The sequence below is a fragment of the Choristoneura fumiferana genome, chromosome 21 (genome assembly GCF_025370935.1).
Source record: "Choristoneura fumiferana chromosome 21, NRCan_CFum_1, whole genome shotgun sequence".
In the NCBI taxonomy this organism is placed as follows: domain Eukaryota; kingdom Metazoa; phylum Arthropoda; class Insecta; order Lepidoptera; family Tortricidae; genus Choristoneura; species Choristoneura fumiferana.
Window position 1 is genome coordinate 5287221 of NC_133492.1, and position 16248 is coordinate 5303468.

The window sequence follows — 16248 nt, forward strand, 5'->3', positions numbered from 1 at the left end:
GTAGGTAAATACATATTAACTTTCTAATAAAAAACAGAAGATGTTATAAATTAATTTTATTCAAAATCGTAAATAAATTTACATAAAATAATAAATATCATTACATCACGATAATCGATGTTAACTTGTTTGGCAGCGCGGCTGCGAAGTGGCGTGTGAATGTGTCCACAGCAGCACGAGCCTCTCTCTCCAACAGCGAGTGCGAGAGGGAGAGGATAGCTCGTACGGCTGTAAAGTATGGAGTGCGGGAGTTTAGTATCCGGCAAGCTCGGCGAAGGTAGAGTCCATCTCGTCAGCCAGAGACTTGTATCGGTCCTTGTTGATGCCCAACTCATCTGAAACCGAAAAAAAAAAACAATTCAAACCAAATTCAAACCCCACATTAAGTGTCTGCTACGTCTTCTGTGCGTATTACTTGGTATTACTAAATGCGTGAAATGAAAGACCGGATGTGAAGCAGGCTTGAATTTTATAGCTTTATTAGATAGCGGGAACGGATTAAAATTAATAATGTTACTTTATTCTCAAGTTTATTGCGTAAGCGTCAGCTTTATATACTAACTATTTAAATTATCTAAATTATTAAGAAGAACCAGTACCTTGGAAGCATTGGCCCGCCGCTGGTGCAGCAAAGCGAAAGACATGTTAATCACAACACGAAAAGCGGGGCTTAATACTACGCGTTTTAGGATTTTGAACATGTAGCATAATGTAATTCAACAACAAATACATACAATGCAAGAACTGTGGCCGTATTCTCTAACGCTCTGACGTTTGCGATCACATTCGCCATCTCTTTCTAACCTACCTTATATCGTTTGACAGAAACAAGTGGTGAAAACGATTGCGCTTTCACCATTTCTTTCCGTCAAATGGTATAGGATGAGTGTTAGAACGATATATGCAGAGAAAGCGATCGCGAGTGCCCGCGCTTTAGATGATAGGTACGTACGGCCTCTGAACCTCAGATCATTAAGTATTTCAATAAAATGTAAATTGGAAAAAAAAATGTATTAGGATCACAGGTGTCAAAAGATCTAAAACTTGTTTTGCAACAGTCACTAGCATGCTCGCCATAATGCCATAGACTTTGAAACAATTATGGACACAGTGACAGTTACAAATAGTTTTATTCATGATTTATACAGAAACTACACTGGACTTGTTGTTAGTCTAGTGTAACTCTGCAAGTCCTTAAATAATTTCTGTACCAACCGCGGCTGTCTACGCAAATCCCCATTGCATTGGATTGTCGCCTGACATAATGCGTAGACCTTTATGCTAGATGTTCAATTGATAAAATCTCCTTTATTGTGACATGAATTTCAACAGCAACTTTTTTGAATTCATTAATTTCAAAAGCAAAAGAATATTACGTCATAAAGCAATTTGGAATACAAATATTTACGGTATGTTAGCAATTAAAAACCATGTCACTGACAAAGGGTCTTCTTGAGTTAATTCTCTAAGATAGGATTAGGTTAGCATAAAGTAGAAAATGATGGAACAATAGTGATTGAACGCTGATTCGTCGTCAGCATCAATGACCGAGAAGACATAAAGGGCAATTTTACAACAGGCTATCTAGATTGGACTATTGGGTGGGCTTGTGTTGGTATTATCTTAATCTAAGCTAGGGCGGTTAGTATCCTGTGAGTTCGGCGAAGGTGCCGTCCAAGTCATCGCATATCGCCTTGTATTTCTCCTTCTCGGTGAACAACGCGTCTGGAAAATGTTGTTACGTGATAATAACGGACCTTTCACACTAAAGGCAAGTCGATTTAGACTTGTGGATTCAGGCGGTTCGAAGCAGGGTTTGCTCGTTGTAATAAGCGCCGTGTAGTTATAATTATAAATGAGTAGGTTGACAGGTGCAGCTTGCATTTTTTTTTACTTATTTATCAAAATGCGTGCCTATATATTTTTTCTTTCATTTTATATGCTGGGAGGCACTAGATTTGAGTGGGGAAAAATGGAGATAAATTTATTTGCTGATATAGACAAGAGTTCTTAAACTAATACAAAAGTTTTATTTCAAAAGATGTTTATCAAATTATGGAATAAGTTGCACATGTAACTAAGGTAAATTTATTATATTATTTTCTATTTTTATACGTTTTTTTCTTGTTATAATCCACGATCATTTATAGTTTCTTGCGGCGCATTCTTCTTGGCAATGATGGTCTTTCCGAAAGCGCTGGTAGTTTAAAAAATGACGTGTAAAAGTGCCCATTGCGGCCTATTTACTGAATAAATCATTTGAATTTGAATTTGAATTGTAATGTTATGAATGACAAAGAAAAGTTCCAAGTATAAGTTTGATTAAAAAGCTTCTTTGGAGAAGTCATATGTTTCTCTTTGACTTTGTTAGATTAGGTAGCGTTAAATACTGCTTTGAAAGCATTAACATTTGTAGGTTTAATATATATTTAGTAAAAACATATCTGTCATTTTGCAAGATATAATTTTGTGTAATAGCGTTCAAAATTATTCTAGTCCATTAGTTGTTGGATAACCTGGTTTTAGTTAAGTAAGAGACAAATATCTGAAATAATCGAGAACCTAGTCCATATCAATAAGAATGGTACCTAGTACCTATCGAACCTAGATCCAACAATATCAATACAGTTTTTCATTTACTCGTAGCGCGGAGTGATATTTCCCGATCGCTCTAAGTCAATACTTCTGCAATAATTTAATTTAAATCGACTCCAAAAAATCCAGGAGGTATTAAGAATGTATGTTACCTGTACCTACATTCTACACAAATTTAGATAATTATTTTTTATTCGATATAAATATTCTTAGAAGTGGTCCCATCAATTTTTCGACATAATTGGTAAAGCACCTACCTAAGTATAATTTTATTCGCCTTTACAGTCTAGTGATGGTTCTGTTCAAAAATATAGATTATTATTGATATGGACATGGGTACTTCGAAGTCCTTACCTTCAAGCCTGTCGACTTCCTTCTGCAGTTTCTTGACGGTCTTTTCGGCGTATTCGGCGCGCGCCTCAGCCTCCTTCAGTTTGCCGGTGAGGGTTTTGAGTTGCTTCTTGAACTCCTCCACGCGCTGGTTGGCCTTCTCTTCGGATACTTCCAGAGATTTCAGGGAGTTACCTACAACCTGGAAGGAGGAGGATTGTTAGTACCATGCAAAGATATCATCTACGTAGCCGTCTCAATTCTACAAGGAGATTTTTATTTCTAAGGGATACTAATAAAATTTGAGTCGTAAACACAAGGACAGTGTTTAATTCCTTGGTCTACTAAAACTTTAAATTAAACGACGAATATTTTGCTTTGATATTAAAGTAGGTAGAGGTCAACTTCGAGAGGTAGAGAGGTGGATAAAAACAATGTATTTGTAACTGTGCACATTTTGTGCGTTCATTCTTTTTATTAACAGTTAACGCTTGACAGTAAGTGATGATGTAGTTAATGTTACAGTACGCACGTAATGCCATCCACCAGTAAATGCCCATCCACCAACTTTGGCTTGAATAATGCCAAATTATATAAGATCCTACGTGTATCGTTTTACCTTCAACTCCTCCTCAAGCTCAGAGATCTTGGCGTCTCCGGACTTGACACGGTCCTCAGCCACTTCCAGCTCGTCTTCAACGAAGGCCAGCTTGCGGGACACCTGGGACAACACGAGTCATTTAAATTCAGTTGTTATTGCACCCCGTTCCCACATGCCGTCAAAATGTGGGGCGCTCAATTACAAAAAAAATATGGGACGGTTCAGTACCCTAATCCCAGCAGCGGACCCTACACTGTTATTTATCGATTACTCAGATCGATCTACGATTTTTTCGAACCGGGGCAAAACCTTGATGGTGGTGCCCCTCCCTTCAGTGTTTGAGAAAAAGTGTTGAAACTGCCAATGAGCTGTATTTTTCTATTTGATTTGCAAATAGTGAGATGCTTTAGGTATTCGTCTATAAAAAAGATACCTTATTATTAAAGAAGGGTAAATTTATTATGGGGCTAGTTCTTCAAACGGCAAACGTCCCTATCAAAAAACATATCGCAGCGCGCAAGGTGCTCAAAAATATCTAAATCAGAGGCCGTATTGCCTAAGGCTACGTACACACTATGCGGCTAACCGTGCGGTTTTGGCGCGCCGTCCCTCTTCAAAGTATCGGTCGAGAAAGAGACGACGCGCTAAAACCGCGCGGTTGGCCGCATAGTGCATACGTAGCCTAACGTTTCTGTCACTCGCGATCGCATTCAAATGATAGTTTTTGTATGCGAAATCTGTCATTTGATTGCGATCGCGAGTGACAGAAACGATAGGCAATACGGCCTCTGGTCTTATTGTCCCTTGACAATCCTTATATCAAAGCATTTTTGTATCTTATATTGACGAGCAAAAACAATAAGACAATTTACATACAAAGTTGCAATAATAGTACCAACTAGATATTTAAAAATAATGTGCCTGATCATTAAGACGAAGCATTCGATTTTCCGACAGTTTTTCTTTTAGTATTGTAAAGAAAGTAGGTAAAGTATTTGAATAGAATGGAAATAGATCGGAATCGGTGATAGGCAGAATTATTTTCAAATTAACGGCCAGACCAAATGGCAATGGAACCTACCTCGTCGGACTTGCCGTCGGCGTCTTCAGCGAGCAGACGGGCCTCCTTGAGCTGGTTGGTGAGCTGGTCCATGCGCTCCTCGTCCTGCTGTGCTCTGTTCTCCAACACTTTGCACATGCTGCGGAATACAAGCTGCATTAGCTACACATCAGGAACCAGTTACAAATAATATTTAGGGCTTAGCGCGCCCTAGTGCTAAAATGACACCTTAACCTTGGATTAGGGATGAAACTTCATACATTTTGACATTAGGTAAGGTACTTAAATAAAACCCAGTTCACATTTATCTGTCGTGTTGTGTCATGATGCTCTCTTTCTTTTTCTCTCTATGCTTGTGATGCGACACAACACAAGCCGTCACAACACGCTGTACCTATCAGATAAATGTGAACCCAACCATATAAAATGTATGAAACCGATACCGTTCTGGTGCGTCACGACACAACACGACTGATAAATGTGAACCAGCCTTAACTCTGGGTAAGCAGTAAACTTGGCAGTTAACTCTGATCCGTCTAAGCCCGCCATAAAATATATAATTAAGTCTTAAAATATGGTACTCTAATTATTTAACTCACTTTAAAAGCCCAATTATTCAGTTTTAAATGGTTCACTCACGGGTCATTTCATTACATTAGACATATCTTCTACAGGGTGCAGACCCAGATTGCCCGTGAAGTCAACCCGTGATTACAATTGACAATGCTACGCAGGCGTCGAAATATCGGGAAATTATTAAAGATAATCAAGATCTACATACCATAGAAAAGATATTTAACCCTCATTTTGAATGGAAGTTATAAAATACTATTTTCTACGATAGTGACTTTATGGGTCAGACAGCTACGGATAGGTAAATCTTATGAAACAATAAAAAATAAAAGCAACTTTTTCTAGTGCATATGTAGAGTAAGCTAAATATTCACGGTGAGATATGATTAAGGGCAGTAATTTTGTTACAATGACTAAATGTTACAAATACTAATAAAGAGTAAATCTACATAAATTTTAAAGAGCAATGCTGTAACTTTGTTTTTTTTTCCTACCGGTTGTTTTCGTCAGCAGACTGCTGCGCCTCCAACAGTTTCTGCTGGGCGGTGCCGGACCTTTCCTCAGACTTCTCCAGGTCCTCCTCAATCTGCTGGACCTTCCTGTGGTTCAAATGATTGGGTATTGTAGAAACACATAAATATCCGCCGATGGTAAAACTAATGCCAGCTGCAGATGTAGCTTCGCAGTGAGGTAAGAATATGTCTTAATGAAAATTTTCTACTCGTGGATTCTCGAGCTTATCAGTCGATAAACGCAATATGGTCAAGAAGGTCAAAGACAGTCGTCTTATATTGCGCTTAACATCACAGTCACCATTTCCTCCTAGCACACAATATAAGGTGATATTCGGGAAATGTAACGTATCCACTTGAAATAAATGACTTTCTTTAAACAAAAAAATTGTTACTTTAAACGCAAATGCCAGTGATGATCATTAATAACAGTAGTTTCTTGCCTGTTCTGAGAGGCGACTTCAGCCTCGGTGGCGGTGAGGGTCTTTTCCTTCTCCTCGAGGTCCTTGTTGGCCTGTTCCAGCTTGTTCTTGTTAACGGTGAGGTCCTCCTCTACCTGGGCGAGCTTCTTCTGGAGATCGCGGACTTCCTCGTTGACCTGGGGGAAAAACGAATTTGGGTGAGACATCATCCACTATTTCAACCTACATGTAACTACCACAGCTATCACTAGCTAATGCTAGCACTTCACTTGGCATATTCGCAGAAATAATTGCGTGTTTGAAAGAGATGCATTATATCGTTGCTAGCGCTAGCGTGAATGCCGGAGATGTCAGTAGCGCAACGCGAATACGCAATACAAAATGAAGTGCCACCAGATCTCTTATCGTCACGTTGCAACTTGCCAAATCAAGCGCTAAACAAATCCAGACTAATATATTTCCCTGTCTAACCAACTGATAGTATATATATACTGAGCGGCAAAAAATCTGGCCCTCAAATGTATGCAGTAATAGGTAATTTTTTATAAGAGTGGGCCAAATTTTATGCCGCAGAGTATAATAATAATAAATTCATTTATTTCGGGCAACTTACTAAAAATGTTAGAATTTTTTATAATGTCTATTACCTATGTACCTACAGTAACAGATTTGATGTGCATGCCCTTTGTACTGATCTGTTCCATTTTGGTGCCTCAGCTTAAGGCAGGAGAAGTGAACCTAGACCTACCTTGCTATCTATTGGCCTCGGTATTGACCTGACTTCGAACTGAGCAATACAAAGCACACACAGACACAGATATTTCTGTGGTTCTTTATAAATTTTTGAATATCTTCGATATACATTAGAATAAAATGAGAAATACATGGTGCTCATTCTAATGAATAATCGTAAGCAGTGCTGTCACGTGTGCACAATTTAACGGTTGGCGCTACACTCCCTATATCCTGCTGCTATATTCTGGTGTTGAGACAGGAGATAGGGTAAGTTATACCTTGTCGGCGCGGAGGTTGGCGTCGCGGGCCTGCTGTTCGCAGGTATCTGCCTTGTCCATGGCATTGTCCTTCTCCAGCTTCATCGCTTGCATCTTCTTCTTGATCGCGTCCATGGCGGCGGCTTTGTGTCTTTACTTCTTCTATAGAAAAATACGCCAAGGGGCCTGCAATGAGACATATTGTCAATAAGATAAGAGTATAGAAAATCCTGCCCTCTCACTCTGAGAGGAGGCTTGACCCCAGCAAACTTTCGATGTATACCTATATAAGCTGGGATGCTGATGATAGAAAATCCTGTCGAAATTGCGTGCTTGACAAACGTTCACGTACAAAACTCAGACAAAAAAGAACGTAAGATATGATGTCAGAGCTTTATTTAAATTTCAATCTAAAATTTACAAAGAGTACGAGGATATTGAAAGGGATGATAAATTTATAAACTTATGTATCTACCTAGTTAAATATCATTTCAAAAATCCGATGCACAAAAAGGAAATCGTCGACTCTACGTACCTATCTCAAGGAAAATCTATTCTGAGTAACTCTCATCCAAACTATACCTACACACACATATACAAATATTATATACCTCGGTAGGTATGTAGACATTAAATTTGGCCCCAGTCAATCCGTGTGTATTCAAAGTTTATTCTAGATATTACTTATACTGAGCTATCATTAAATTGACAATATTATCCCTACCCTCCCCGACTTATGTAGAATACTGATCAAAATAAGGTTTTAAAAGACATTCAGTACGCAACGCATTACATCATAACTGCGGAACGGTCTATTTTGTTCCAAAGATATTTAATTCAGGTTATGTTACAAGCACGTTTAAAGTAAGCAGTGTTTGCATGGCTGGCGTTTCGCCAGCACCACATGTGCGTAATTAAGGGGCGCCTAGTATGAGCCGTATTATGTATGGCTGATCTAATCAGAAAGAGATACGTATAATAAACTTGCGCTCGCATACCTGTGCCTTGCTGCTATCAACGTCTTCATCAGCTTTATTTGACTGTTACAAAAGAGTAACTATTAAGAGGGTTTCTGGCCATGAATTTTCATAAAGTGTTGAAATAAAGAATATTCGCTCTCGTGGAAAAAATTTGCTAGTTCTCTAATCCGTAAATTGTCGAAGAATACCTTCTTAAATAGTTTTTTTTTTATTCGATTGGATGACAAACTAGCAAGTGGGTCTCCTAATGGTAAGAGAGGGGTATTGCAGATGCGTTGCCAACCTAGAGGCCTAAGATGGGATACCTCAAGTGCCAGTAATATGATCCTGATGGAATGCGTGTGCTCAATTTGGTGTCTTAACTCCAGAGGTCTAGGCTGTGCGTCGTTAGTTACTCAGTCAGCCAATCATTCAGCAACTTTATACTCTATTAAAGATTTTCTAGTATTTGATAGATTTCTCTATAGTGGCGTCCACCACGTTATACAATGTATTTACTAGACAAAAAGATTAAGAGCGTGCAAACAAAAAGCAATATCGCTCATGTTTCTATCAAGCACGGTCCTGTAGTCCTAATAATAAAAGTAGCATGGCTATGCGGCGCGACGAGCGTTTTTTCATACTTTGAGTAGGTACTACCCATGTTGACACATATTATACTTAAATGTGCTATGCGTGTTTCGAACGCGCAATGAAAATATTTAATAACAAAAAATTTAACCGTCTACAAAAACCATGAAAATAATTTTCTACCAGTCTGAACTGAAGTCGGTCGGTGCCTCAGCACGAGCCAGCAGGAGTGATTAAAGCCCAATATAAAGTGCGTAGGTGAGGTAGACGACTATAGGTACACTCCTGCTGGCTCGTGCTGAGGCATCGACCGACTTTATTTATTATTATTATTATTTATTTATTCTCCATATTATTTATTCAGACTGGTAGAAAATATTTTCATGGTTTTTGTAGTCGGTTATTTTTTTTGTTACTTATAACATATTTGTTACATAAAAAAAAAATCACGCTTTTTAGAGTAAATAATGTAACATACAATAGTTTAATATCAACTGCTCGTCACCTTTTATGAAAGACTTCTTTTTCCGATGCAGAGACGTTCATTATTGAGGAGTCCTGGTGCTTCACCACCCGTTTTACCATATGCATTACGAGGAGCATAAATTGCTTAGCAACTGTGTCAAAGTAATTAAAATTCAACCCTTGCGTAATACTTGTTATTGAGTAGTAACTCCGACGGTCAACTGTGGTCTTCATCATCAGTTCCACTTCACCAAATGATGATTTTCAAGAGCAACTGCACGAGTTACTACTAAATATATCCAATTTACTATAGGTGTCCCTACAACATTTGAAGAGTTTCCTCGATTTTCTTAATATCCAAACATCAGCTCCTGATTTGTTGCTTATGGGACCTAATTGACAAGACGAACGCAAAAAAAATTTTTCAAATCGATTCATAAATGACGGAGTTCTGAGGTAACAAACATAAAAAAAAAAATACAACTTTTTTGAAGTCGGTTAAAAAAGAACTGTGGCCGTATTGTCTAACGCCCGAGTACTCGCGATGGCATTCACCATTTTTAGGGTTCCGTACCCAAAAGTTGAACCCAAAGGTTGAACACCAGGTTGAACTGTGAACTGTGATAGCTAGATAGTTGAGATTTTCACAGATTATGTATTTCTGTTGCCGTTATAACAACACATACTAAAAACAGAATAAAATAAATATTTAAGGGGGGCTCCCATATAACAAACGTAATTTTTTTGCCGTTTCTTGCTCGATATTAATAACGGCAATAGGTAAAAATAAATAAATATTAAAGAGGGGTTCCCATAAAACAAACGTGATTTTTATGCCGTTTTGTGCTAATGTCTAATTAATGTTGATAGTACGGAACCCTTCGTGCGCGAGCCCGACTCGCACTTGGCCGGTTTTTTTCTTCCCTCATCCTATACCGTATGACAGAAATAAGTGATGAAAACGAATGTGATTCCGAATGCGTTAGACGTAAGGCCTCAGCTAGCTCCACCGCTGATCGCGCGTAGTAGCGGAACAGTCAAACTGATTCCAGGCCCCTCTTCACCACTGGGCACACTGGGCACGTGCCCAGGGCCCCGCGATGCATTGGGGCCCCCTAGTCCCTACCCTACTCCATTACCAAACGATAACCGATAGCTACTTACCCCACTCTCGCAAAATCAGGCTTACCGAATGCAGCATGTTGTGCCCAGAGCCTCTAAAGGTTAAAGACGGCCCTGACTGATTCTATGTTATCAATTATCATAATGTTCTATCCATTTTTAACGTGCTGTAGATAAAGACTTTACAACCACGTTTAAATCTAGATTTGTCTCAATAAAGACCCCAAATAGACCATAACAGCCCGCCTTAACGTTCGTGGAAGCATAAAAGCGACAGTAAAGCTGAACGCGTTGCGAAAATAACGGAACTGGCCGCCATGACGCGCGGATATTTCTGGACGCCGCAACATTGTTCGATATTTAGACGAAAGAAATGAGATAGAATTACTTGGATACGATGTGTTTCGTATATGAGAACAGTCGACCGATTTTTGAAATCACGTGACTCGAAAATGTAATGAATTTGGAAGTGGTGTGTTTGTGTATTGCCAGAAAGCTATGGCTCAAATCAAACATAATTACCTATCGATTATTTGACACTATTAAAAAAATTAATGGTAGCCATACGGTTTGACCGGTGGCCTCTCAATCACAGGTTCATGGGTTCGAACTCGGAATCGCATCTTATCGGAATTTTACGAAATTACATCTTGAAATTTATCTTTAGAAGGCAAACATCGTGAGAGAACCTGCTATGTGAAGTTTTCGATCATCATTCTAAGAAAAATCTTGTGACTCCTTTGATGAAATAACTGTGACCCACAGTGGGACTTATCTATGTAGACCTATGTATGTTCATGTTGATGTTCGTCATAACAATTTAAGATTACCTAATTAGGGCTATAATTTCCTATTATTCTATTCGTACTTCAAATTCAGCACAATTTTTCACAAGTTACGAATACGGTATTTGACAACTCCTGATTTTGTCATATCTTAATATTATTATGAAAATATAGATATACAGATAGTGTTTAGCGAAGAGAAAATTTAAATTGGATTTATAGTGATTTTTTGAAAATCTATAGACCTGTCTCTTTCTCAAACGTTTTTGTCTATGCAGCAAGTATGGCGGTACTGGCGTGTGGCGTCACATGCCAGTAATGTCTTTCTCTGTCTAATCTTGAATTTCAAACTTTGTAATTTGTAAAGGTAGCTTAAAAATTGTTTTTCTATTCGGTAACAGGCATTGTGTAGTTTTAATTTATAAAACATATACAAAATAGTCAAATACCGTATTGATGATATTTTGATATTTATGATTTTGTAAATCGATCGACGGTTTAGTCTTAACTTTCAGTCAGTTCTTTGTAAAAAAAAAACAGAACACAAAAAAATACAAAAGTAGAGTTGGGCAGCCACACGGGCCGCTCAAGTGGGAATTTTGTCTTAGCATGCCAAAGGTGCTCCTATGGAGCCAACCCCGGACTTTGGACGCTAAGGGAGAGTTATGCAAGCAATCGGAATTTTGTACTACATCGTTTCGGACAAAAAACTACGAAAGACTACGTTAAGTCCTGACTGACGACAAGATACTCAGTCTGGTTAAGGTCTGATAGGGAAAAAACTGTGTGGTGTTCTGTGGGGGACGTTTAAAACTGTCTAAGCACTAAACTGTCTACTGTCTAGGCATAAAAAATATCCCTAGGCACTTTTAATGAGTGTATTTAAGATACAAACAATGACACAGATCACTAATTAGCTGTGGCAGTATGTCAAACGCGTAAATGCTTTACAAAAAAAAGATACTATGTCCCATGTTGTCAGGAGTGTAGCCAAGTAAACCTCACAACGTCTGGTGTTAGTTAAAACAGCTAATGCCAAAACAATAACCATTTCGCTACGTGAGGTAATTTCAATGCCTGTTTAATTTATCCCAAGAAGAACTATAATATTAAGTGAGTTTATAACATTAGCTATAGCCGCGGTTTTGCACTTATATACCAAACAAACGGCAACCATGGCAAACTATTACGTATAGCATTGGCAGTTGAATTGAATTTCGGTTTTTCGCCAAAATCGTCTTGGGAAATCCCAAAAATTACATCATAGATTTCATTAACGTTGCATAAAACCCCCGAGCCAAATTTTAAAGATATCCTAGAGTTTGAAATCTTTTGTTTTGTCATTCTATCTCGTGGCCACAGAAAGACATGTATTGATTACATTGACCGCATTTGATAAAAGGCTAAAATTACAGCGGAAATGAGAATCAATTTAATTTCACTATGTAAATAATATTCGCTCGGAATATTTGAAAATATCGTTGAAAATGTAGGCTCGTCCTAAAGAGATTATCCCTCATAATATGGTTTACCAGAGTAATTATTCCATTAACAAAGTTGGATTAGCATTTGGTAAATCTATATTTTAATTCAATTACATTTACGAAATATTTTGCGTATTTTTCATTATTTTTATGTTGTGGTCGTAAATAAGTGTAAAAAACTCTATTGTCAAGGTCGTTAGTTCGTATTCAGATATTACAGTCGATCTTGACTGTTCCTATTTTTCTAAAAGTGATAGATAACTGACAGATACCTAAAGATATTTTATTAGGTAACTAAAACAAACCGTTTTTGTGGAGTAAGTACTCTACCTGATCACTGTGGTTTTTTTTAGTTTATTTATAATTCAACATTGAAAATATTCGCACAGTGAGATATCCGGCGGACCCCGAACTAGGCAGGAGCCTGTATCTCGGGGCCCTAAGAGTGTGTTTAACAGATTAGGCACATAAACATATATATCAAGTGACATGTTACTAAATCAACGGTATTTATAAAGTAAACTAATATATTTACGCATAAGGAAAAGTTAAGTAAAGGTGTTGAACTACTTTTAACCGTATAACATGACGACCAATGTTTCTTCTTTAAGTAGTACCTAAATTGCTTAAATACTTTGAAATTGATATCTAAGTGAAACGTTGTTTGCTAACGTTTCCTACAAGGTTCTTAATTACGAGCTACATATCATGTTCGATGCATTAAACATCTAAATATTATTTTAAATGTATTTGATAAATAAATAAACGCCTAACATGCTTGACATCAATATTCTGTCGACAACATCGCAAGTTTTCTAATTCGAAAAGCGTGTAAACCATTCAACGACGTCATCTCTCCGTCTGGCTTGTGCCCAACGAGTGGGCGGGTGTCCTAATCTTTCACTGGAGAGTAGCTTTGGTTAGTTGTTAGGCTCACGTCACAGCAAACTAAGTAGATATACTAGATACAGTTACCAGAATCCCTTTCTAGTTACACTAAGCGAAAATAAACAAAAGAAAAAAAGGAAGAAAGAGAGATTTACAAAAAAAACCAGTGGCCTAGTGCATGCGTATTTTAATATTAAATGACATCAACAACAGACGCCACATTGTATAACACACTTAGAATTACGTTCGTTTTCTCAACTTTTTTTGTCACACAGTATAAGATGAGAGTAGAAAGAGCTGGTGAATGCGATCGCAAACGTAAAAGCATAAAACAATACGACCACAGGTTGCTTGAAAGAGTATTAGACATCAAGTTCGCCCTTATTTGGACGTCCGGATAGCTGAGTAGATAGAGAATCTAACTAAAAAGCATCCCGGTTTCAATTCCCAATCGGAGTAGTCATTAAGTAGGTATATAAAATACGAATGCTTGTTCTCGAATCTTGGGCGTTTAATATCGACCTATTTAACTGAGTATGATTATCCGATGCAGAGTAGGTAGTCGTAACACAAGTTATTCACTGTACATTTCAGTGTGTATAATTTTGAAAGTAAAGTTTTAATAAATAACTGACTAAACATCATGAAATAAACGTCAATGCTCACCTATTTTCGATGATCACATCGACTCTACATTTTTCCGCCAGTGAATAACTTTAGCGCCGAAGTTTTTGTTTAAAGAGAAAAGCAATTAAGCCCCAAAACTCCGAGATAGTTAATTAGCAGATACTCGCTCAATTGGAAGAAACTTCTGATTTTCATGGAACTAACCTTCCCACATGTTTGCCGTAACACGTAAGTTCCCAGTTCCATAAACTTTGATAGTAATGGCAAGTATGTTTGCGAATACTCCAGCGTAGTAGGCAAACAACAGCCCATTTGTTGAATGGGGTGTCAAACTGTCAAGTGCGGTGTAAGTCAGGTTGTTGACCTTCAACTTACTACTTCTTCCCATATACATTATGTAGAGTATTTTCTGTACCTAATGTCGGAAAACCGGATTTTTTATGATAAAACTTATGTAGCTACAGTTAGAAACAAGTTTTCTAGTTTCTAAATATGTGAATAAATTCGACTCTCTCTTTGATGGACATTGCTGTTTTCATCATAATCATCATCATCATACCAGCCGTACCTAGGACGTTGACTGTTGGACATAGGGCTCCCCATAGATCTCCTGTTGCTTCGGTTGGAAGCTTCAGTTCATCCGTCCATCTCGTTGGTGGACGTTCTACGCCGCGCTTGCCGTTCCGCGGTCTCTATTCGAGAACTTTTCAAGTCATGTCAATTATTTTCCATAAGTAGGTAATTTTTGCTCGATTCATGCAAGTCACTGAGATATATCGATATCTAGCAGTCCAGCAGTTTAATTTTAAACTTCTACCCCCACCAGGCGCCAATAACGTCATTTTTAATTATTGAACCACTAGTGGAAAATAGCTCTAGTGAAATACCTACGGCCTACATATTTCAGAAACGTTAGCTGCGAATCCCGTTTGAAGCCGTGCCAACATTCCCGTGCTGTCACCTGCAGCTGTCAAATATGGCTATATCCGACTATCACTACTTACTTAATTTAAAGCACGCAATACAACATTGATTCTCTTCTGTTTTTGTGTGTGATTGTGTCTGTTTTTGCTGTGTGTTCATTATAATTAAAATGAACAACGTGGAGTGATTTGATTTTTTGCAGATGTGACTTTTGTAACGTATAACTTTGGCGCTTGAAGTTGCAATTTAAATAAAAACTCAAGCATTCCAGCGCCCTAATTACATGATATATGGGCCATGCCAGTTTCAAAAATAAAAGTTGGGACGAGTTTCCTCATATCGCTAAATAAATACTGGTCGTGGATGCCGCAAATAGGTTAGCGGGGGCGGCGCGGGAGCGTGGGCGGGAACCACTATTTTCAGCGAGGCCGCGCGCGCGCTGAAACCCGAGTCACTCGCGCCCGCGCACCAATTACGACCGCGCGCGCGAATTTCACTTTCACCACGCAAATAACACTGATCTCTCCTCCAGGATACTCCACATATCCAGCGGCGGCCCTGCAAGAGCAGAACAGCTCCAACCACTGCCAAAATACCGCGATAAAGCTCTGAATCACTTCTCGTTGATTCTAAGTAAACACAGGGCCGCCACTGCACAAATCTCACAATCACATCCTTCGGGTGTCCTGGAGTATCCGGAGGGACGCGTGCGCACTCACCTCACAAGCTGTCCACGCGGCGGAGCGACACGCACTGCGCCGCCGCCCCTCGGGAGCGCGCCAGCGCCCGCCCGACTATTTTCGGTGCCAAAATCCAGGATTCCGATCCATAGCAATCACTAGAGAAGCAGCGACGCCTCGATCGCCGCTCGTCACGCTCTCACACACTGGATCAGCTGCTGCTATTCTCATTCCAAAATTCCAGCACTTCTTTATTATACTTGGCTAATATTTAAAGCAGTGTTTTCAATTTTTTTTCATGTCGCGACCCCCTCCTTCCGCGGTTTCTGACCTTTAATTAGTTTATGCATCAAACTGTCTCCATAACAAATTTCATCTAAATCGGTTAAGCGATTTTAGCGTGAAGAACTAACAGACAAACTGACAGACAATAATAAAGATAAGGAAACTAAGGAAAGGGCTACAAATCAAGGTTTTTTTGTTGGTTTGTGTTAATGTACTACCTAGGTATATATACCTACCTACCCATTATACCTACTCACAATGATAAATTATTAATAACGAAATGTTTTATGAATTTCATTGTTTTTTTATTATTCAGGCTTTGCGACCACCTGTACGTGCCCCTTAAAATACCC

At 38.6% G+C, this 16248-nt stretch overlaps 1 protein-coding gene across 1 annotated transcript; it reads right to left on the reverse strand.

The window, feature by feature from the left end:
* Positions 1–41: 41 nt before the first annotated feature.
* On the reverse strand, positions 42–15754 carry LOC141439728 (uncharacterized). Its single transcript, XM_074104096.1, has 8 exons — positions 15650–15754; positions 7107–7271; positions 6115–6269; positions 5654–5758; positions 4608–4725; positions 3545–3646; positions 2950–3127; positions 42–335 (listed from the first exon to the last, which is right to left on the reverse strand). Exons 2-8 carry the CDS (start codon positions 7218–7220, stop codon positions 253–255), a joined length of 855 nt encoding a protein of 284 aa, XP_073960197.1. The 5' UTR covers positions 7221–7271; positions 15650–15754; the 3' UTR covers positions 42–252.
* Positions 15755–16248: the final 494 nt, after the last annotated feature.

Coding starts and splice junctions, on each gene's coding strand:
- LOC141439728 (XM_074104096.1), bottom strand. CDS start 7,220: ATGGACGCGATCAAGAAGAAGATGCAAGCGATGAAGCTGGAGAAGGAC. Junction 6,270..7,106: donor CCAACCTCCGCGCCGACAAG/GTATAACTTACC, acceptor TTTTTCCCCCAG/GTCAACGAGGAAGTCCGCGA. Junction 3,647..4,607: donor CCGACGGCAAGTCCGACGAG/GTAGGTTCCATT, acceptor GTGTTGTCCCAG/GTGTCCCGCAAGCTGGCCTT.